At 46.8% G+C, this 23,259-nt stretch overlaps 2 protein-coding genes across 2 annotated transcripts in view; one reads left to right on the top strand and one right to left on the bottom strand.

The window, feature by feature from the left end:
- LOC307247798 (kinesin heavy chain-like) overlaps nucleotides 1-2,674 on the top strand; it is a gene marked incomplete at both ends in the record, with an annotated part of 29,832 nt that extends 27,158 nt beyond the window's left edge. Inside the window, 3 exons of the mRNA XM_080023919.1 lie at nucleotides 612-828; nucleotides 2,304-2,400; nucleotides 2,521-2,674. Coding sequence (XP_079880045.1) covers nucleotides 612-828; nucleotides 2,304-2,400; nucleotides 2,521-2,674 — 468 coding nt within the window. The remainder of the gene's footprint in view (nucleotides 1-611; nucleotides 829-2,303; nucleotides 2,401-2,520) is intronic.
- Nucleotides 2,675-7,016: 4,342 nt separating this feature from the next.
- Nucleotides 7,017-23,259, bottom strand: part of LOC307248282 (plakophilin-4-like) — a 32,481-nt gene continuing 16,238 nt past the window's right edge. Inside the window, exons 9-22 of the mRNA XM_080024630.1 lie at nucleotides 22,592-22,805; nucleotides 22,278-22,410; nucleotides 21,180-21,393; nucleotides 18,044-18,227; nucleotides 14,818-14,935; nucleotides 13,265-13,462; nucleotides 12,026-12,193; nucleotides 9,897-10,047; nucleotides 8,934-9,126; nucleotides 8,587-8,671; nucleotides 8,230-8,347; nucleotides 7,842-7,973; nucleotides 7,563-7,636; nucleotides 7,017-7,309 (exon numbers count right to left, since the gene is read on the bottom strand). Coding sequence (XP_079880756.1) covers nucleotides 7,052-7,309; nucleotides 7,563-7,636; nucleotides 7,842-7,973; nucleotides 8,230-8,347; nucleotides 8,587-8,671; nucleotides 8,934-9,126; nucleotides 9,897-10,047; nucleotides 12,026-12,193; nucleotides 13,265-13,462; nucleotides 14,818-14,935; nucleotides 18,044-18,227; nucleotides 21,180-21,393; nucleotides 22,278-22,410; nucleotides 22,592-22,805 — 2,240 coding nt within the window. The 3' untranslated portion in view covers nucleotides 7,017-7,051. The remainder of the gene's footprint in view (nucleotides 7,310-7,562; nucleotides 7,637-7,841; nucleotides 7,974-8,229; nucleotides 8,348-8,586; nucleotides 8,672-8,933; nucleotides 9,127-9,896; nucleotides 10,048-12,025; nucleotides 12,194-13,264; nucleotides 13,463-14,817; nucleotides 14,936-18,043; nucleotides 18,228-21,179; nucleotides 21,394-22,277; nucleotides 22,411-22,591; nucleotides 22,806-23,259) is intronic.

The following is a 23,259-nucleotide window of genomic DNA, read 5'->3' as shown; positions in this document are numbered from 1 at the left end:
CTCTTCTCTCCCTCTTCTCTTGCCCCCGTCTCTCCTTTCTCTCTTTCCTCTTATTCTCTCTCTCCTCTCTCCACACCCTCCCTCTTCTCTTGCCCCTATCTGTCCTTACTCTATTTCTTCTTATTCTCTCTTGCCCCTTGTATCTGTCCTTTCTCTTTCTTCTTGTTCTCTTTCTCTCCCTCTCTCCCTCTTGCCCCTATCTCTCCTTTCTCTCTTTCCTCTTCTCCTGTGTCTCTCCTCTCTCCACCCTCTCGCTCTCTCCCTCTCTCCGTCTTCTCTTGCCCCCATCTCTCCTTTCTCTCTTTCCCCTTATTCTCTCTCTCCACCCTCCCTCTCTCCCTCTTCTCTTGCCCCCGTCTCTCCTTTCTCTCTTTCCTCTTATTCTCTCTCTCTTTCCTCTTATTCTCTCTCTCTTTCCTCTTATTCTCTCTCTCTTTCCTCTTATTCTCTCTCTCTCTCTCTCTCTCTCTCTCTCTCTCTCTCTCTCTCTCTCTCTCTCTCTCTCTCTCTCTCTCTCTCTCTCTCTCTCTCTCTCTCTCTCTCTCTCTCTCTCTCTCTCTCTCTCTCTCTCTCTCTCTCTCTCTCTCTCTCTCCCTCCCTCCCTTGTCCAGCTGGTGCGGGACAACGCTGACCTGCGCTGCGAGCTCCCCAAGCTGGAGAAGCGTCTGCGGGCGACGGCGGAGCGCGTCAAGGCGCTGGAGCAGGCGCTGAAGGAGGCGAAGGAGAACGCCATGTGCGACCGCAAGCGCTACCAGCAGGAGGTGGAGCGCATCAAGGAGGCCGTGAGGGCCAAGAACATGGCCAGGCGGGGCCCCTCGGCGCAGATCGGTGAGCGGGGCGGGGGCCGGGCCAGACGCGGGCGCTGTAGCACGGAATGAATGAATTGGTGTAAAGTGTAAAAGTCTGCTGTATTTTCCCCAATGCGATTTATTAATATGGACTACTCACTTTAATGCTAATTTATACATTTTTACATAATGTCAACAATATTTAAAGCCACTGATTTTTTTTTATATTCAAATTTAAACTTTTGAATTCATTACAATTAAATATTTCACTTTTAAAACAAGGTATCTGAATTAATTCGTATGGAATTCACCCAAGAAATTCCCAAGAAAGTATTATATAAACAATATAACAAAAAATTCAAATATTTTTATTATTATTATTATAATACATTTATTTATTTGTTTATTTATCTATTTATTTATTTATTTTAAAAATAAAAAAAAAAAAAAAGTTAGAAAAAAAACAAAAACTGAATCAAGCAGAATTACCTGCTAATTTGCGATATCTTTAAACAGGCGGAAAGTTCTAGGGTCTAGCTCAAAAGCTAAATTGACATTCAACTTTTTTTTTTGTATATTTCAATACTTTCTTACTTGTTCAGTTTTCATTTCATGCAGTGTGTGAGATAGTCTCTGTCACAACATCTGAATTTAGCATTTTCCTTTTCCTTTTGGTGTTTATGTGTGTTTAATTATTAATTCCGAATTAATTTTCCTGTGAATAAATGATGAGGCGGCGGTTCATCTAAACTTCATCACAACAAGTCTTCATCAAGATATTTATACAAACATGGTAATTAAATTCATTTTAATTGAAGTTAAATTAAAATGCGTGTTATGGTACTTTGTAGGCGGAAGGAAATCACTATTTAAAAACATGAGTAATGATGCCAGCAAGGGAAATAATTGGGTTTAGTTGGGCTTTCAAAATCCATAGAATAGTACGTCATCCAGGTTAAACAGATATGTTAGAATAGAAATGCATTAGAATTTCAACCAGTCCATCCACATTAGTGTGAGTCTGAATTGAATTAGAATATGACCGTCAGACCAGCATTTTTGTAGTCTTATTGGGTGTGATATTAAAAAGGCCATTGGATTACTGAGGTGTAGTTGACGCTACCATCCTCCCCCCCACTGAAAGACAAAGCTCTGGCTGATGTGAAAAATGTACTCCGATTCGGAATCGAATAAAAAAAAAACTGTCTGAAATCATGTAAAACAAATAAATTAATAAAAATTGCAGCCGACTCGAAGCAATTCCCATGTGGACCCCTAGGGGGCAGCAGATCCCAGTATGGGAACCCCGGGGTTAGGATAGCAATCCAGTCTGATGACATAAGCCACAATGACTGTAATGTGCATCGTGTGTGTGTGTGTGTGTGTGTGTGTGTGTGTGTGTGTGTGTGTGTGTGTGTGTGTGTGTGTGTGTGTGTGTGTGTGTGTGTGTGTGTGTGTGTGTGTGTGTGTGTGTGTGTGTGTGTGTGTGTGTGTGTGCATATGCGTGCGTTTTAGCAAAGCCCATCCGTCCGGGCCACCACCCGCTGTCCTCCCCCACCATCCACGCCATCAGAGGGGGTCTCTACAGCCACAACAACTACCACATCAGCAAGTAAACACAACTGCGTGTAAGTACTCTGAAGGGGAATGTGTAAAACTAGCTGCCATCAGTTGAGGTATAGTGCTGCTATTTTTAATTGTTTTATGAACGTGGGTTTATCCCCTCTTGCAGATGGACCATACGTGACTCAGAAGCACGTTTGGCACACGCTTCCCGTTTGGAACCCTCGGCCGCTGTTAACCCTCCAATCGGCCGACGGAACGCCACGTCCATAGAACGCCGGCTCCCGCGCAACGCAGCGACCTCCGTTCATCGTTTCTATTGACCCAATGTAAAAAGTCTAATTTGTAAAAGGTTCTTAAACACACGCGATTAGAATTTGCAGAGCAGAATTCGACACCTCCGTGGGCCATAGTAATTCGTAATTTTCTCGGGATTCAGGGGAACGTGAATAGAGCGGCCACGCCGATCAAAGATAAATCACAATCGTGTTGATTAATATTTATTCACTCATTTTGAAATGAATGTCATTTTCTCATCTCAGTGGCCAAAGCAGGCATTTTTCAAGCCATTTCTGCTGTATGCAATGGCTGTCGTGACAATGACGTTTCCTCTCGGGGGTTACTAACGTTTATTATCCATTGTAGTGGGATAAAAACATTTTTTTTATGAATGAGGTGTCAGTAGTTGCCCTTTGGGGGACGGAGTTGAATTCTACGAATGAAACATGCTGCTGAGCCTGTGTCGTATTATGCACTGTCCCTGAACGGTGACACCTGCGATTTGCACATTCCCTCTGGTTTTGACCACAAAGCTCGGTTTAGATTTTGTGATACGTGTGTGCGTTGCTTTCCAATGCTCGGTGGACATTATTATGCTTATAATGTATAGTACGTGATTGTAAAGATGCCACAGTGGTTTGCTTGGATATAGTACTTCTAAGTCAATTGTACTGCTGCTGCTGCAAAAAAAAACCAAAACCAACCAATACACAATCAGTGCTTCTGCATTGCTCTATCTTCTCCCGCCTCCAGGTGGCGCCACGGCCACTATAATGAATTCAACTTGAAGACGTTCTTTTTCCAACGCTCTAGTCCGAGTGTGTTAAAGGATCCCTTTTCCACGAAGGACTCGTAGAACACTATAAAAATCACAATAATTGACAGTCGTTCTCACAGCTGAGGGGCGCTGACAACAGAGGCCCTGAGCATGTACCACTCTGCAGCTCTGTCCTGGTGGGACACTGGTCAACCAGTCAGACGTCTCCGGTACAGTGAACAGACCTCCAGTGGCGTGTATTTATTTTTTAATTTATTTTTGTTGGGTTCCCCTCTTCTGTCTTTGGCGTCCGGGGGTGGGCATCGCACTGCAGCCCAGTGAGTCTACTGATCAGCCCATCAGAGAGACCGGGATGGTGAGGTGTCCGCCCCTCTACCCCCAATCTCTGATAAGAATCCTTGTCCTATAAAAAACTAAGTACGATCGATAATACTACCACAGCTCATCCGGCTGTGGAGACCGTACAATCTGATTGTAAGTCCTTGTTTTTATTTGTGTCGTTCTTTTTTTTTTGCACAATAATGTCTTCCACCTAATTTAAAGTGGAATTTCTTACTATAACACAGGATACCAGATGTCGATGATCAATAAATTCTATCGTCCTGGTTTGCCGCGTGCAACACTAATCGAGCGCAGTTTTGAATGTATTTCGGGTTCCACTTTGTCAAATTTAGTAGTAGGTCACATTTTTGGCCAAAAGCAACCAAGGAATCGTGCTCGGTGTTAGCTATTGTTGCCAGTTGTCGTTGTGAGCTTATTGAGCTGCCTGTTTGTTCTTTGTTTCAGTGTACATGAGCAAATCACTTGATTCAACTAACTTTCTGGAGGTAAGCCAGATCGAAGGGAATGTCAAGAGGAGTATGAGTGCATTTTCGGAGGCGTGCTCAGGGAGGAGTCAGGGAAAACCTTGTGCAAAAGGATACCGATGTAATTGAATGAAAGCATTTGCCCCGCCGTGACTCGCATTACGAGACTGCAAAACTATTTTTATTCTTTTTAATTTTGTGTCCTAAAAAGTATCCTCACTACTCTCCGCCATGGTACCCTAAATCTGAGTATATCTTTAAATATTGCAACCAAATCTAATAAAGATGTATTTATTTAACTTTAAACCGGTGAATTGGTTTAATTTCAAATGTCATCACGCAACAACAATGGGGGGTTGTGGCTGTTTTTCCTTCTGCTGCTGAAGTAAAGTGTGGTCGAGATTTTTAACTTGTGTCATTCCTTACTCTTAACGTGGCCTAATTTTGTGGGTGTGGTCTTATGGGGCATGACTGTGTTATTCCTTCACTCTGGTAACGTGTGGCTTGAAGGGGAGGGGGGGGCGGCAGTGTTTTATGGCCTTGCTTTGTTCCTTTATTGCGCGTCGAATTGGGGGCGCAGCCTTGGTCATCGCCATCACTGGGGGTGTGGCCAATTTTTCTTCTTCCAATCTTGGATAACACATTTGAAACAAAAGTGGATTAGGCCGCACCCCAGAGCGAAGGCATAATGCAGGGCCACGCCCCTCATTACAAGTGCGATAACTAATAAGAGCCAGGCCCCTCGTTAGCCATGTGTAACAAAGTCATTCGGCCAAGCCTCTACTGGCATATTCAAGTTTGTAATGAGCCATAATTAGGCCACGCCCCTAATTAGAAGTTTGTAACTAATTAATTGAGCCCCACCCTTTATTACATATTCACGTTTGCACCAAAGACCATCAACAGCTATTCAGGTTTGTAACAAAAACAAATCAGGCCACGCCCCAACCTAAAAGCTTGCGACGAATGATTTGGGCCACGCCCCTAATTACATATTTGAGTTTGTGACAAATGCCATCAACAGTTATCCAAGTTTCTGACTTAAACGAATTGGGCCACGCCTCTAATGAAATGTTTGTGACAAAAATGATCCGGCCACGCCCCTAATTACATATACAAGTTTGTGACGAGACTGGATTAGGCTACGCCCTAATTAAAAGTTTGTAATGCCACCAGAGTGGAGGAATAACGCAGGGCCACGCCCCTAGTTTAAAGTAAATGTAAATGTCAGTTAATTAAATATTCGGGTTTGTCATGACACATATTTAGGCCACGCCACAATTAAAAGTCTGTAAAGAAACCTAATTAGGCCACACCCCGAATGTATTGCGGGCCACGCCCGTAAAACATATTCAAGTTTGTAACGAGACCAGATTAGGCCACGCCCTAATTAAAAGTTTGTGATTAGACCAGAGTGAAGGAATAATACATGGCCCAATTCTTTTGCGTTACAAATTTGATTGATTTGATTTATTGCTTCAGTATGGAATTGGATTGCATATTGAAAGTTGTAAAAGAGCTAAATTAGGCCACACCCCCATTATAATATTAATACCCATTATGCACTGAATAGCTCACTCTGATTGGCTCGGTGAATGCCGCACTCTATCAGTGTTTACCCAGCCAATCACCGTCCCCGATTATACCGCGACAGACATTAAAACACAACTGTACAAACCAAAACACACACATCACTACATGATATAATTTTTAATCCCTATACATATAGTGTCCCTCTGTAACATTGCACATAATCATGGTCATTTTTCCGACAGGATAGACAAACGGGGGTATTTTGGTAAGGTCACAAGTTAAATTAATTGGGAAAAAAAAAAAAAAAAGAAAGAATAAATAATAGAAAAGTTTTCTTCACACAATTACATATAAAGTTCTACATATTGAATACAACAATGTAACAAGACAGTTAAACCATTGTATATGTACAAATAGTTTGTCCACCTGTTCACATATTTCACTTACTTTAGGATATACTAAACATTTGGCCAACGTACAGAGGAGTGTAGTGTTTACTCACGTACTGTAACCGTTTGAGGGCCCCTCAAGAGCCCAAATGCTCCGGGGAAGCTCGTCTTTTCTTTTCAGTCCAGGGTCAAGAAGTATTTGCAAATATTCGATAGCGGTCATTCTAGCCTCCTCCGACTCCCCAGGTGTGGGTTTGCCTCTTAAAAAGTTGGAACGCGACAGTTACAGCGTCGTTTCCACTATCGTCATTCATACTCACCTGTAGTCGTCGTCAACTTTTCGCCTCGTATTTTCCCTAGCTCTCTAGCTCCGCCCGTCTGTTACTTGAAGTGGAGTAAAACACACACACACACACGCGACAAATGCTTCTGGCCCCGGGTCTGTTTTTGCAACCGAACGGTACTTGAGGTGTTCCTCCCCTGGCTTTCCAATCAATGCTGGCGGACGGGTTTTATGTCGTAAAACCAACACAGACTGTACGTTTTCACTGCAGAGGGAAAATAAATAAAACTTCAGTCCATCGTTACACTGGTAAACAACAACGTTTGGGGCCGGGGCGGTGCTGGCGGGGTGGGGTTATCCAAAGAAATTGTCGACCAAGTTCTCGTATCCGCGCCGTCATCTCACCACGGGAGGACGGCGACGAGCTTAGTCAAAAATGCCTTTGGGGAAACCCGGCCCCCCGAGTCGTCGGGCACAGTTTTTCAACACGGATGCTCACACAGATGTGCACAGGTTAACATGCATTCTCCGACTCTCCTCGCACGCCTCCCCTGCCCCCCACCTCCCCCCCCGCGCACGCAGACAAACGGCCGCGGAAAAACCGGGACGGGCGCCGCCCTCCACATATCCCGCTACACCCACGAGTCCGGGGAGCCGGAGTACTTGCTCGTCCTGTGCGAAGGCCTCCGCGTGGTGGAGTAGAAGTCCACGTAGTTGGTGTTGGCTTTGAGTCTGAGCGACTGGCTGGCGTAGCCGTCGGGGGGCGACGGCGTGAGCTGCGCGGCGTCGTCCTCGTACGACTCGTCCCCGTAGCCGTGCGGCGACGACAGGTACATCCTGTAGTTGTTGTAGTTCTTCCTGTCCGGCTCGTCGTAGAACGGCTCCGGGTGCTGGTGAAGGGTGACAATGGTAAATTAGATCCAAAACAAGTACAGCTGAGTCATTTGACACAAACGTGTCGGGCAGTGGAAACTATTACCAAGAGCATGTTTCTAATTTTTACAAGGCTGGAACGTGAGAGCTTATTTGACAGCTTATTTTTAAATTAAATTGAAATATGCCAGATTAACATTACAAGCAGGGATATGGATAGTCTTTATCATTGTCTTAACTGTTATAAGACGTTTGCCCATATTATCTTACCTGGGACCTTCTCAAATCTTCTCCAGACTGGGAGGAATAAGTCCCGATGAAAAATGGAGTTTTCTTCTCTGACCCTGAAGTGGAAATCACAGGACAGGGAGATGCACTGATAGTTCTCGTTAAACGCCGTTAAAATAACAGCAGTAATTCACACTACCCAGCAAAAAAAAAAGGTTTGGACAAACATGGCAATCAAATGTGTTCTTTTACATATTACGAAAAAAAAAACCTCCAGTTGGCCAAATGTTGTTCCCTGAGGAACCCCATGTCGCTGCTCACCTGTGTACTGGTGGCTGTGTAAACTGTTGTCTCCGTAGTATGTGTCCAGTTGCATAGATGACTGCGCCCTCTGGTAGTTTGAACTGTGTCTTCTGATACCCAGCATCGCTGGTGAGGACGTTGCACTACCACCTATGGAAAACAAAATCGGAACGACATTCACGATTCAGATTTCATGTTTTTCCTTCTTTGTTGTCAACAAAAAAAAAAAAAGTTGCCTTGGTATATACAATACACAGCTAGAAACCAAACTAGTAATAAAAGCACATACGACATTTGAATTTTGATTTGATTTTCCGCTTTTTGGCATCAAACAATTGTAAATACTAACCACGTATATAAATATATATTAAAATCCACTTGACAAACCGGTAACCGGTGATCTGACCTGATTGGATGACGGGGGACATCTGCAGGGGGCTGGTGGGCAGAGTGGGCTGCGAACGGTAGCAGTCTCTCTCCAGCGTGGATACCGGCGTGACAAAGTGGGTGTAGTTCCATCCGTCCTGTGCAGATAAACGTGTCGTTTAAATAGACCGCACTGCGCTCCGATGCCCACGCTAGTTGAAGTCCCCCGCAGAAGGCTCGGCTACGGTTTCTGCGGCGAACAACACTCCCCCCGGTCCACTTTTTGCTGCCAGAAGCAGAAGCGGGCTCGGAGAGGCTTCCGGTTCGCCCTACCCTCTAAAGGCGAACCCTGCGCGGAGAGGGAACACAGAGATTGAGCTTCGCATGGTGTCCTCACCTGTTTGTAGAGGCTTCTCAGCTCCCTATACTGCCACAGCGTGTTCAGCACCTGGGCTGCTGCCTTCACCACCTTCATGGAGTACCTGGGAGGCGAGGACAACTTCATCAGTATTGCCCTGCTATGAAACCGTGGCAAGCAGCTCGGAACTCTATGGCACGGCTGCCCGCTGAGCTCAAAACGGCGGAGGGTGGGGGGTGGGGGTGCACTTTTTGTTGCTTCACGGCCACCGTAGGTGGAAGTGAAATCATCCCTTCAAATCGGGACGTCCCCGAATGTCATTGAACTGAGCTTCCGGCCTCAAACCCCAACTTCGGCCTCGGTGAGACGCTGCCTGAGCCGCTTACCCCTTCCCGCGGCCCTTGCTGATGTCCACCAGCTTCTCGATGCCGCCGCTGTCGGCCAGCGCCTTGGCGTTCTCCACGTTGCGGCTGGCGACCTCGTGCAGCGTGCAGCACACGGACGCCACCGTCTCGTCCGACAGCGGCGAGGGGGAGGTGCCGGGCAGGCGGTTCATCAGGTCCCGCATGGCGTACTTCCCTGCAGGAACAGACAAACGAGGCCACCATGGGACACGCGATTTGAGTCTCCTCAAATCTGTGTGGATCCGTAGGGATCTACGGTATGTGTGAATGTTTTGGATAATTTGGGGGATTATTACACTTTTTTATATTTCCCTGTTATTTTGTGTCTTTAAGTGATTTTTGTGTGGACTTGCCTGTCAGTGTATTTACAGGGTGTAGCTGTGTCTTCAAGTGTGTATATCTGTGTGTGTCTGTGTCTCTATAGTAGGCATATGTCATTTATATGATTAACACGTAGTACATGTCTTTGAGTGTGTATCCAAGTTTGGTGTGTGTGCATCTGTATGTGTCTGTGTGTGACTTTGTATGTAATTGTATGTGAGTTGGTGTGTCCTTTGTCTGTCTGTCTCTACATGCTACGCATATATGCATTGGTAGTGCGTGTGTGCACATGTTTATGTATGTGTGTGTTTTACTGTACTGTACTTGTGAGGAACCGTCTGTGAAATTACTATTTTTTGTTTTCAAAGTGCACCAGGAATTGGGTCCTCGGTTACCAGGTGTATTCACTGGGACCTCAGGTTGATACCTGTACAAGAACGTGTGTGTATGAGTGTGTTTGTTTTACTATTCTGGTGGGGACCAACCTCCCAACTGACTATTTTTTGATTTAGAAGCGCACCAGAAAAGCAAGGTCGTCACTTATCAGGTGTTTTTATTCGGACCTCACCTCGATACCAGTACAACAATGTGTGTGCGTGCGTGCGTGCGTGCGTGTGTTTGGACCTATGAGCTCCTTGTTCCTGCTGTCCAGAGCCATGTTGCGCAGGGCGGTGGCGACGGAACACACCACCCGATCAGTGTCCATCCTCAGCAGCTCCACCAGGATGGGGAGACCCTTCTCCTTCCGCACCGCCGCACGGATGTAGGCAGAAAACTGCACGCACGCACGCACGCACGCACGCACGCACGCACACACACACACACACACACACCATGATAACTTATAGTGTGTTGAGAGCAACGATCTGGCCAAACAGCACGCCACACAAGATTTGACACAGGGTGTGGCCACGCGAGGTCCCGACTCTCAAAAGAAAACGGAAAATTGCGCAATCCAACGTGACTTTAGAGTAAACAAACACGGCAGGCGACGCGATACAACCAGCGATGCTATTTTTTGCACGATGTTTTACAGAAAATCCAAAAGGGGAAAAAAAAAAAGCAAAAACAGTGGAGGACGTCACGGAGACGGCGATCAACATGGGCTGCACATGTGGCTTCATGCTGCGCGGCGTCGGCATTTAATGCCCCGGCTGCTGTTGTGTTTATGACTCGCTCCGTTTTAAAGTCAGCTTGGCCGTTTCCAACGTGACAAGTCTTTTCCACGTGACAATCCACAGCCTGCGTCCTCGGGGTTCCCCCCCCCCGCAGTCCGAAATGATCGTGGAAGAAAAAAAAACACTCGTAACATAGAGTACATCACACCACAGGATCATCTGCCACGATAATCTTTAGAGCCGACCAAAAGTCATGACCTTGCTCACGACTGGCAGAAGGGGGAAATCAGGCCCAAAATCGGCTTTATTATCTTGTAGCGGGGGCCAGGCGTTAATTCATATCACCCTGAAACTGGTGCAGTGTCCCCACATTAACAGAGGTGAAATAAAAAATACATCTATTGTTCTTACTTTTATGCTCTTTCTTTTACCAACTATTCTTTTTCCTTTTTTTTTTTTTTTTTCCTTGGGAATAATTCATTTAGTTTGCATTTTCCCCCCATATTTCAGCGTCAACCTTGACATGAATCCCGGGATGTCTGGGTCAGTCCAGCAAGTCCAAATCATCGACTGAACACAACTTGTAATAATTATTTTGAGGTGAGGTGAGGCCACGTTCTGTCATTTAATTAGATGATCCTGGCATGACGCAAGCTTCAGTTTGGAACAGAGCTCGGGCTGCGAGAGATAACGCCAAGCAGTAAAAAGTACAAAGTAGATATATTGATGAAGGGTTCTGTTTGTGACATGGAAAACACCGACTGGATCCTGCAGGACTTCAACATTTAACAATATTTACCCTCAGCCTGTTTTTGTTCACATAAAAACACATTCATTCAATTGATAATACAACGACCAGACCAGGCAGTTACGCATTTTAGTCTGTTGAAAGGCCACATGAAGAGGAATTATGCAATCTGTTCAACCCATTGTGCACAATTTAGACTAGATCAGATTAGATTGATGCTTTATTCATCCCTCACATCAAAACCATAGTATAGGCAGTAATAATAAATAATAGAAAAAAAGGAAGAAAAAAATGGGAATAAGCAATAAACCTAAAAATTTACTTAACACTAGAAAAAAATGGGAATAAGCAATGGACTTTAAAATTAACTTGAAAACAGAAAAAATACAATAAACCAATAAAAAATAACTTAAAGAATATATATATTTTTTTAATATACAATAAACCTTAAAACATACTACAAAATAGAAAAACTGCCAATATACAAGAAAAAGTGCAAAATACAAAATAAACCTAGAAATAAAAAGCAAAATTGAAAAATTGGCATTGTACTATAAAAATATACAAAATAATTGAAATATTCTCAAATTATAAATAAATATAATAAAAGATAGATCTAGAAATAGACATAAGAAAGAAAAAGTTGGCAATATAGAATAAACCAAAAAATGTAAATACATGACAGGAAGTAAGTCTAAAAATATACATAAACAAGAAATAATATTCAATAAACCTAAAAGTTATCCATACTATATTCAATTTCAAAACTAAAATGTTCTTTTTCAATTCCAACACTCCCTACGCAGAATATGATCTATAAATATATATAAATAATATATAAATATCGCACTACTCCCATGTATATGGACATTACATAATTAGATTACCTTCCAGTTCCCGGCGGAGAGGTTCTGCAGCGAGCCAGCGGCGCCCTCCAGCGTAGCGGGGTTGGAGCTCTCGGCGAGGAGGCTGAGGTAGGGTTTGACCACGGTGGGGTGCCACAGCAGCTCAGCACCCCGCAGGGACTGGGGAAAGCCAGGGGAGGAGCCGTTCCACTGTCAACACACACGCACACACACACACACACACACACACACACACACACACACACACACACACACACACACACACACACACACACACACACACACACACACACACACACACGCACACACACACACACACACACACACACACGCACAGAGATACAGTTACAGGTGGCTCATAGGGTCATTGAGAAAAACATAACGAAGATAAATTTGCGATTGTGTCGATTAAAAACAGGGCTAGAAATTTTTTGAATCACGAGACTGCATAATAACTGTTTTACATTTTGAACGGCTTTAATGCCCTTTTGGGCATGAGAGGACAGTTAATTATGAGGATAAATGTGTGTCCAGATGCTGTGTTAACTGCTGTGTTGCTGTGCACATTTCACCAAATTCTATTATTCATGTTAAATTAGTGCTTAATAATAAATGTATATATTTATTATATAGACTAATATATATTATATTTTATATATAGAATATAGAATTGTCTTTTTGGAAATCTTTCTTTTTCTTGTGCCTCCCCTTGCAATTCTTCTGCAGCCCACTAGGGAGCGTGCACCACAGTTCGAATACCTCTGTTTTAAACCATATATGTACACACACACACACACACACACACACACACACACACAATACAGAGAAAGCAAAGTAGATTTGCATGCATGCACACACACACACACACACACAACATACTGTATATACACACACGCATAGTACACAAACACAATGGCAGCATAAGGATGAACTGAAGTACAAATAAATAAGCCACACACACACACACACACACACACACACACACACACACACACACACACACACACACACACACACACACACACACACACACACACACACACACACGCACGCACGCATATGAAGTACAGATGCACAGAACATGCACACTTGTAAACACACAAGCTTTTTATTCCCAAATGTGTTCCGTGAAACAGGCTATGGCCTCCAGAGTCCATATTTCAAGGATGTACCGTCATACTTAAATGTCACTACGGACCACCGTTACGGAGCACCAGGGGGCCCTGCTGGGGCCCTCCGCCACCGGGGGGGTCTCTGTACCTTGTCATCGGGCCAGCCGCTGCGCTTCCTGTTTCTGTTCCTCTTCTTCCCCCAGCAGAGGTAGTCCAGCTCTCTGGCTGGGGAGGAGAAGCCTAGCAACGCATCCAGCTCCTGGTTGCCAAGGAGACGAGAGGAGGGCATCTCCACCTCCAGCCGGTAGGACAGGTTCCGCAGCGTGCACACGCTGTTCTCCACAATCTAGCGACACACGTGTCACACACGCACACGCACACACACACACACACACACACACACACACACACACACACACACACACACACACGCACGCTTCTGTCATCCTCCGGGTTCAGCTCTGTCCTCCATCTTTGCCGAACGAGTCATGATTTCACACTTTAACGCCATTTCAAAAGGTATCGGTTAGGATTTGGTGCGGTGCGGTGCGGCTCGTGTGCCCAATGCCCACACACGCGACTCACACTCGGTCTCGCACAACTATTTTAAAGGAGCTATTTAAAAGACACATTTCGTTGTTCATCTATTTATTTGTGGTTTTTAGGGAGTACAATACATTCGAACATATAGGGACGGGTTCGCACACAGGATTTTATCTAAATCAAGGCTAAACTAGTCCTCCTTAAATTTATCCAGAATTTTAAAATGCCTTTCTGAGACGTTGCTTCACTAGTTCTAGACCAGGAAGTCCTGGACTAAGGTGATGGAGGACTAGTCAGCTCCTTCTCTCTGGTCTTGGTGCTGGTCTTAGTCCAGATCAACCTGCTCCAGCTGGAGGCCACGCCCATTCATCCGAAGATAAACCTGCCTCAGGCCAGCTTTCATTTAAGACTTGACTTAGACCTGGTCTTACCTCTGATCTTCCTTCTGGAAATCAGATCTTGTAAAGCAAGACTAGAGCAAGTCTGAGACTATTTTAAACCATGACTGAGATTATACGTAGGATTCAGTCTAAGATTAAGGCCTAATCCGTGTCTGTGAGACCGTCCCATAGTCATGGATGTAGCTTGAATGTATATTTGAACAAAAGCTAAAAGTGGATTTTTTCCAACCAAATAAATACAGGAAACATAAAGCCTCGCAAAGCCCCGTGGGGGTCTGGCACCCCACGTTAGCAACCACTGAGCCAGATGAGGGGGCACAGTCACGACCCCAGAGTAGACGGCGCCATTTAGGAATCTTCTCCGTTCAGGGGAGCAGATCCAAACGACCATCGTTGCGACAACTCGGTTTGCCGGTCCAGAACACTTCCCCGTCTTCTCTCTGCACGAATACTCGACGCCATGCGCGTCCCCGAGGGGCGGCGGGCGGCGGCCGCCGACGTGGGCGGTGCTCGAAAAAAAAAAAAACACTTCGACACCTGACAAAGACAACACCTCATCAGAGGAGTGACTCATTTCTCCCTCAGCACGGGAGCGAGGACGACGCGGAGGGGCGGGAAAAAAAAAAAATACAGGGCGACGCAGAGAAAGAGAGAGGACCGGGTGATCATCGAACATCATCGTCACCGTCATCACACTGCGATTCGTGCATCACCGATGTCACATCATCATGTTTGTGAACACGTTTTTTGCCACCACCTTGCTGTCGTAGTCCGCGGTGTTGACGCAGGATTTCAGGACGTAGAGCAGGGAGTCCACCAGGCCCTCACAGCAACGCAGCTGACTCCTGGCTTCCTCCCCTGCAGAGCTTAGGTTCCTGAGACGCATACGCCCACACGCACACACGCACACACACACACACACACACACACACACACACACACACACACACACACACACACACACACACACGCACACAGAAGTCAGTCCCATGCCATCAGACAGAAGCACGCAGGTAGTTCACTATTAATGAGAGGCTTTTTCAAACACTGTGTCATCTTTGCATCATCACGCAATCACGCGCACGCACACACACACACACACACACACACACACACACACACACACACTCAAAACCAAGCTGCAGTGTGCACGTCGGCCCACAGGGTGGCCTGAAAACTGCCCGGATACAGTTAGCAAGGGAGTTGATCCAATAGGAACCTTCAACCGGCAGTGGCGGAACAGACAGGCAGACAAGGGAAGAATACACAATGGCTTAAAGCTCCCATAATGCACACTGCCACGCGTCTCCAGCTGTAATTTACAGCCTTAGTCACTCAGCACATTAAATTAGGAAGTCCAAAAAAAACCAAAAACGTCTTCAATGAAAAATAAAAGTCATCCACAAGAACAAGAACTGTCTGAAGTGCTGAAGTAGGAGCATTTCTGTCACTTCTTCGTAATGTTCCATCCATCTGTCGCTCTGTGCATCTACCCATCCATCCAACAGCATGTGCGGCTTCTGAAACACGTGAGCTGTGAACTGAGAGACATATCGTTCACGCTGCGTCAACGTATGAGGGGAGGATAGATATTTGTGACCGTCACAGAGATGGAGTCGGTTAAACTCGTTGAATCTGTCCGTACGTGCGAAGGGCCGACGATCACGACGATCCAAAAAACACCGGTCAAGGGTGTTGTGTGTGGTGGAGCGCGGTCCCCCCGCTGCCGGGCACAGCTTACCAGTGCAGATGTCCGCATTTTTAGACTCGAGTGTCTGAAGCGTCCCGCAATCTTGAAACATCCCAACTGAATCAGCAAAGCATCAGTAAATGAACACGCGCTACAATTTGAACGGGGGGGGGGGGGGGGGGGGGGGAATGCAACCGCGAGGTCAGAAAAAACGAGTAGGAATACAGCCCGTTGGTGCGCTGCATGCATACCGAGAATTCCGTGTCTTCTTTGGCGCCACCCAACCCACCGGATCGACAGCGTTCCAGCACCTCCCCATTTATAAGTCACGGACGAGCAAACGGTGTGTTTTAAGATTTGGCTCGTGAAAACAACGAGATGCGCGTGTGAGCCGTAGAACTCCAACTGATAGAATGTGCCCCGTAGCGCAACACTAACGACGTCTCTGCGGAGCCATTTTAATTGCTCCCAATCTAATATCGTCAAAACAGCACAGGCCTAATCTAGAGGAGCGTATGCATAACACAAATACATTGAATTGCTGTTTCCTAAAAAGTGCCGGCTAAATCAAGTGCCAAAATATGGGACCCACCCACAAAATAATCTGACGGATTACCACTTTAAATTTGCTTTCACGCGGCAAAGCTCTACTCTCTACCTGCCGGCTGCGCAGTCAGGAAACAGCCGCCCGGGGCCGCAAATCAGTCGCATATGTCGCCGTCATCTCCATCCAGCTTCCCAAACACCGACATCAGGTGAGCGGATCTGACTAATCGCAGAGAAAACACGTTGCGCATTCCAAGGAACTGACACGTATTGGCTTTGCCGACCCAAGAAAAATTAGCTCCAGCTATTTTATCCCTGACCGCCGGAGAAGATCTGAGCCGTCGACAGGAGGGAAAAGTGGCCGATCGTCTTTCAGCCAGCGCCGTCTGCTCCGAGCCGTCTGAGCGTTGGCAGGACGACGACTCGGCGTCTCATCGCTCTTGTTTCCACAACGGTCGTTATTCTTACAGCCTACGACGGCATTCGTGGTGGCATCCAAGGCTCTTCAGCTTTCTGGTCATTCTCGTGCGATGTAGCGGTCGCTCTCGTGTGCGTGTGACTCCGGATTCCTGTGCTAAAACTGTCCCCTGCCTCCCTCCGACGAGTTATTCATCGCTCGAACAACTCGGGGCTTCATGGAATGGACGAAAAAACGCAGGACGTGCGATGCAGCCAATCCAACTGATCCATTCATCACGGGGAGCCTCGCCAGATGTGTCCTCAATTAAGGTTAGGGCTTAGGCTAACCCTAACCCTAACCCTTAACCCCTAACCCTAACCCAAACCCTACGCCCTTAGTCCTAACCCTAAGCCTATCCCCTAACCTTAACCCCGTAACCCCTAACCCTAACCCTAAGCCCTAACCCTAACCCAAACCCCTAACCCTAACCCTTAACCCTAACCCTAACCCTTAGCCCTAACCCTTAACCCTAACCCTAAGCCATAACCCAAACCCCTAACCCTTACCCTTAAACCTAACCCCTAACCCTAACCCCTAACCCTAAGACATAACCCCTATCACTAAGCCCTAACCCCTTACCAAAACCCTAACCCTAAATAGGAGTCATGACACCTCACATACAGTGGTTATTCTGGCGTTGACCCCCTCGCAGGTTATAGAAAATTAAGAACACTGATAGGGTGGACGCGGGTCAAAGATGAACCCTTAGTACGCACTAGATTCAGTAATAACGAACTGCAGCCTTACAGTGTTTAGGACAAAAATGGAACGTGAAGGTCCCACGTTATTTGATGTTCCAGTTTTTTACAAAAGTTTTGCTGACACAGCGCGTCGTTTTGATGGAGCTCCTCTCTGGAAAAATCAAAATAAATTAAGATTCGGGCCCCAGGTGAGAGATCGTTTATGGATTCCCGCCAAGGGGAGCGCCGGGGGACCCCTCAAAGTAGCAAATGAATTTAAAATTAAAAAAAGTCATCGTCGCGATTCCGAATGACTATTGATTGAACGATCTAATCCAACTCCGCGGCTCGGTGAACTTACAAGCCCAAGTGCTCGTTTTAATTTATCGTAATGTTCGGATGAAAACGGATTTGGCAAGCTCGGCTGCCTCCGCTGGCGGAATCGGCCCCGGAGGCCGTCGCAGAGAAGGCGTGACGTTAATTATCTAGTCAAATTATATGTTTCTCGAGTTTGTCAGTTAAGGACGCTTCCGTAACTTGTAGCTCCGTGTCCTTTGAGGCGCGGAATATCTGGATATTTGGTGGGGGGTGGGTGGGGGGCGCTCACCGCAGGCAGCCGGTGGTGTTCCTCAGCAGCAGCGAGGAGTGGAACTTGACCTTGTGGTTGTCGCGGTGCGGCGCGCTGCTCCAGCCCGAGTGCGGGATCACCACCGTGTTGGTCAGCGTGCTCAGGGCGTCCCGGATGATCGTCATCTTGACGGCGTCGCACGACGACAGGTTCCACAGCACGCCTGGGAGAGGGGGAGCGGGAGGAAAGGGGGAAGGAGAAGAGCGAGAAGAAAGAGGGAGGGAGAGAGAGAAGGCGAAGGGGATGGAGAGAGAGAGAGAGAGGGAGAGGAGAGGAGAGGAGACAGACGAGAGGTGGCGAGAGATAGAAAGAGGGCGGGAAAGACATGAGAGATAGAGACCGGGAGAAAGAAAAAGGAAAGAAAGAGAGAAATAAAAATAAATGAATAAAACAAAGAAAGACAGTAGACAGGCAGATTCGGAAAGAAAGGAGAGTGATGGAGAGAGAGAGAGAGAGAGAGAGAGAGAGAGAGAGAGAGGGTAGGAGACAGACGGACAGATGACGAGAGATAGAAAGAGGATGAGAAAGACATGACGAAAGATAGAGACGGAGAAAGAAAGAAAAAGAGAAAGAAAGAAAGAAAAAAGAAAGAAAGAAAGAAAGAAAAAGAGAAAGAAAGAAAGAAAAAGAAAAAACAGACGGGGAGAGAAGGAAAGGTTCGAGGTGGATGAGGAAAGAGAGGAGAGTGACGGACGGGGAGCGATGTAAAGAAAGAGGGAGGGAGAGAAGTCGAAGGAGATGGAGAGAGAGAGAGAGAGAGAGAGGGAGGGCAGGAGACAGACGGAGAGATGACGAGAGATAGAAAGAGGGCGAGAAAGACATGAGAGATAGAGACAGAGAGAAAGAAAGAAAGTATAAATAAAAAAAATAAAGAAAGACAGTCGACAGGTAGATTCAGGAAAGAAAGGAGAGTGATGGACGGAGAGCGATGGAAAAAGAGTGAGGGAGAGAGAGAAGTCAAAGAGAGAGAGAGAGAGAGAGAGAGAGAGGGTAGGCGATAGAAAGACATGACGAAAAGATAGAGACGGAGAGAAAGAAAGAAAGAAAAAAACGGACGGGGAGAGAAGGAAAGGTTCGGGGTGGATTCGGAAAGAGAGGGGAGTGACGGACGGGGAGCGATGTAAAGAAAGAGGGAGGGAGAGAGAGAGAGGGCAGGAGACAGACGGAGAGGTGACGAGAGATAGAAAGAGGGCGAGAAGGACATGACGAAAGATAGAGACGGAGAGAAAGAAAGAAAGACGGGGAGAGAAGGAAAGAAAGGAGGGATGGAGGGAGAGAGAGATGTAGAGAGAGAGAGAGAGAGAGAGAGGGAGGGGGGGGGGGGTTATTCGGCGTCGGTGGCTGCCCTGGTTGTGGACACTGAATGTTCGCCTCCGCCCCAAGAACTCCTCTCAACTGGTTTTCAACAAGCGCTCGGACGGAGACGCTCGGGAACGAGGGGGGGAAACAACCAGAGAGTCCCCCCCCCCCCGCAAGATCCAAAGCTTTCGCTGTCCGCTGCCATACCATAAACACCCCCCCCCCCCCCCCGCCCCCCCCGGAGGCGTCTGGGACGACGGCGCGTTCCTTATGATTCGAGTCCCTTATAGTCCATCTGCTGAGGGGGGGGGGACTTCCTGCTTCCTGTTTCCCAGCCGCACGCTACCCGAGCATGTGTCTCCCAGAATGTGCTAATGCTCAGATCTGCCGCGTGTTTAGCCTGATACCTCCGCTCGCTGCCTACACACCAGCCGTCAGAAGGTGGAACACACTGCCTGCCGGCCGGCCAACCAGCCAGCCAACCAGCCAACCAGCTGGCCGGCTGGCCGGCCGGCTGGCTGGCCGGCTGGCCCAGAGAGCTAAGGCAGTCAGTCGGCTCGGATGGAGCTGATAGACAGCCGGTCAGCCAGATAGTCAGAGAGCAGAGAATGAGACATTTGACCGAATGTGCCCGTTACAAAATGAACATGTATTGATATTGATTCATATTGACAAAAAAAGAATTATACATAAAAATATAATAATATATAAAAATAAATAAATATTAATAACACATATTATTATATTATATATAAAATATACAAAATAAAATAATAATAATAAATGACTAGAATACATTTAAATATAAAATATGCATTACACATAAAAATATAATAATAATAATAATAATAATAATAATAATAATAATAATAATAATAATACATTTAAATATTAAATACGGGCAAATTTCTCCTACATTCTGCAATGAATGTCAATACCAACACAATGACGATGACACACGGACATTTATTGTGCTAATTACACACACACAACTATTTCTTGTCGCTTGCTGCGTTGTGTGATATCACGCTCCACCACCGTGGAAGAAACAAACACATCTCTCTCTCTCCCTCTCTCTTTGGTTGATCTTATTTTAGGCTTTCTGCACACTCACTCAGTACATTTGCTCACCCTGGACGACGGACATATTGATTTACCACCTCCCGTGGTGTGTCTTTGATAAGTTCACAAATCAGTTTGCTTATTTCCCTTAGGTTTCCATGTGTGCCCCATGTTTGACAGCACCTTAAGAGCCAGGGTTGTTACACCAGCCATCCAGATAAACAGGCAGGCAGATAAACAGTCAATCAAAGAACCAGTCCTCCGGATAACCATTCATCCAGATGCCCAGCCACCGAGATGACCAGTAATCCCGATAACCAGCTATCCAGATCACAAGCCATCCAGATAAACAGTCATCCAAATAAACAGTCATCCTGATAACAAGCTAGACAGATAAACAACCATCGAGATAACCAGTAATCCAGATCCGCAGTCCTGCAGATAAACAGCCATCCAGATACCCAGACCTCTGATAACCAGTCGCCAACATAACCAGTCAAGAAAACCAGTCATATAGATTACCAGTCCTCCAAATAACCAGCCACCCAGATAACCAGTCCTCCTGATACTCATCCAGGCAGATACCCAGTAGTCATGCAGATACCAGTCCAGATAAACATCCGTCCAGGTAAGCAGTAATCCACATTTCCAGCCCTCCAGATACCCAGCCAGGCAGATAAACAGCCACCCACATAACCCGTCATCCAGACGACCATCCAGGCAGAAAGCCAGGTAACCAGCCATCCAGGCGTACCGGTGACAAGCTCGCGGACTTCGTTGTCCGTGGTCTTCCTAAGCAGGCGCAGCAGAGCCGGCACGCCGCCGCAGTTCCGCAGCGCCACCTTGTTGTCGTCGGTGGCCTTGCTGTACACCAGGTTCCTCAGGGCTCCGCAAGCGCTCTTCTGGACCTCCGTCACCTTGTTGTCCAGCAGGTCCACCAGGTGCTGGATCCCCCCCAGCTGGCACACCTGCAGGGGGCAGTGGCGTTACAGCATTAACAACACCGTGCGCGACACGGCGCGCGGGGTTCTGGAGCGGCTGAACTGGAAAAACGCTTTCTCTGGAATGATGAATTATTCTTCCTCGTGCTGATCCCCAATCCCGAACCTCACGTACAAACGTTGGAGCAATACTTCCTCGATCTCGGTGTTTTCAACAGGTTTGTTAGCAGTGATTTCCGACGGCATTAAATGGGACACTCTCCCCTCGGGTTCATTAAGGATTCCCACCCTCACCGAACAGAACCAGAAAAGTAACCGGGCCAACGAGAAAGGAGGCGGCAAAAAGCTGGAAAGTTTCAGAGCGGAGCTGCTGTCGCCGCACAGGCGGAACTGGCAGAACATTTCTTTTTTAGCTCATGTGGAGCAGATGGCTGTTCTGGCCCGCTAGACTTGATCAGCGAGCGTTTGGCAGCCACCGTCGTAACAAAGTGCATTTTCTAAACCCTTCAAAGTCCTGGGAAAATCATCAAGCCTGTAAACCCACACTAGGAGGGTGGTGTGTGTGTGTGTGTGTGTGTGTGTGTGTGTGTGTGTGTGTGTGTGTGTGTGTGTGTGTGTGTGTGTGTGTGTGTGTGTGTGTGTGTGTGTGTGTGTGTGTGTGTGTGTGTGTGTGTGTGTGTGTGTGTGTGTGTGTGTGTTCTGCCCTATGTAGTAGAACTGCGGCCAGTCCGTGAGGCTACAAAGGCGATCTAGCCCTTATCCAACCGCGGCTTAGCCCTTAACTCCTGCGGTCAACCCTCACATCGATTCTTTAAAATTGGCTTTCTTAATCCCGAATTCCCCAGATTATGTCTATATGGAGTAAATATTCAGAGTATCATTCTAATGATGATTCTTAATGCCTACGTTACCTCCACTTTGACCCTGTTGTCTCCGTAGCACAGGTGCTGCAGGTAGGCTGCGGCGTTGGCCTGGACGGAGGGGAAGTGATGCTGCAGCATGTGGATCACCTCGGGAAGCTCAGGGTCCCGCCACGCAAACTCCCTGGGAGCGAGGGAGGGAGGGTAAAAAGAGAGAGAGAGAGAGAGAAATAGAGAGAGAGGGGGAGAGAGAGAGAGAGAGAGAGAGAGAGAGAGAGCGAGCGAGGGGGAAGCAGAGAGAGTTTCATGTTTCAAGCCCGCGTGCGAGCAAAACGACACGCGAGCGGTATGACGACCCGACCTACCTGGGGTCCTTGTGGATGCTGTCTATGGAAGAGGAGCGCGTGGTGACCCGGTCCACCAGCGCCGAGTGGCGGGGGAAGACGGGCTCCCCGGCCAGCCCCTGCTGGGAGAGCCTGTAGGAGTCTGCGTAGAGCCCCGCTGAGCTCAGGCAATAGCTACTTCTTTGGTATGGCAACGTGCCGCAATGGCTGCTGGTCCGCTGGAGGGTCCCCATACCTGAGAGTAGAGGAGAGGATACAGGAAATCTATCCATCTATCTATCTATCTATCTATCTATCTATCTATCTATCCATCTATCCATCTATCCATCTATCCATCTATCTGAAAGACCCAACAGAGAATCTATAGGAAGAGGGAATCCATCTCTATATATCTACTGATTCATCTATGCATCCATACCTGAAGAAAAACCCAATGCAGAGTCTAAAGGAACAGGGAAAAATATCAGATGCCCCATTAAACGCAATAACTGGTCGCACCATCGTGGGCAACAACGACACGGAAATCTATGTATCGATCGAGCCATTTCTATTTTCTTTCTCTTTTCCGGCGGAATCTTGCCGAAAACCAGCAATCAAGATGAACAAAATACTCAAGTGTATTGAAGTATAAGCAACTACGACAATATTACAATGTGCGATGTAACAAGGGGCCCTGCAGCTACAGTATA

This window comes from Zeus faber (assembly GCF_960531495.2).
Source record: "Zeus faber genome assembly, chromosome: 2".
NCBI lineage: Eukaryota > Metazoa > Chordata > Actinopteri > Zeiformes > Zeidae > Zeus > Zeus faber.
Note: the sequence above shows the minus strand (reverse complement) of the source record. Positions and strands in the feature narration are given on the sequence as shown.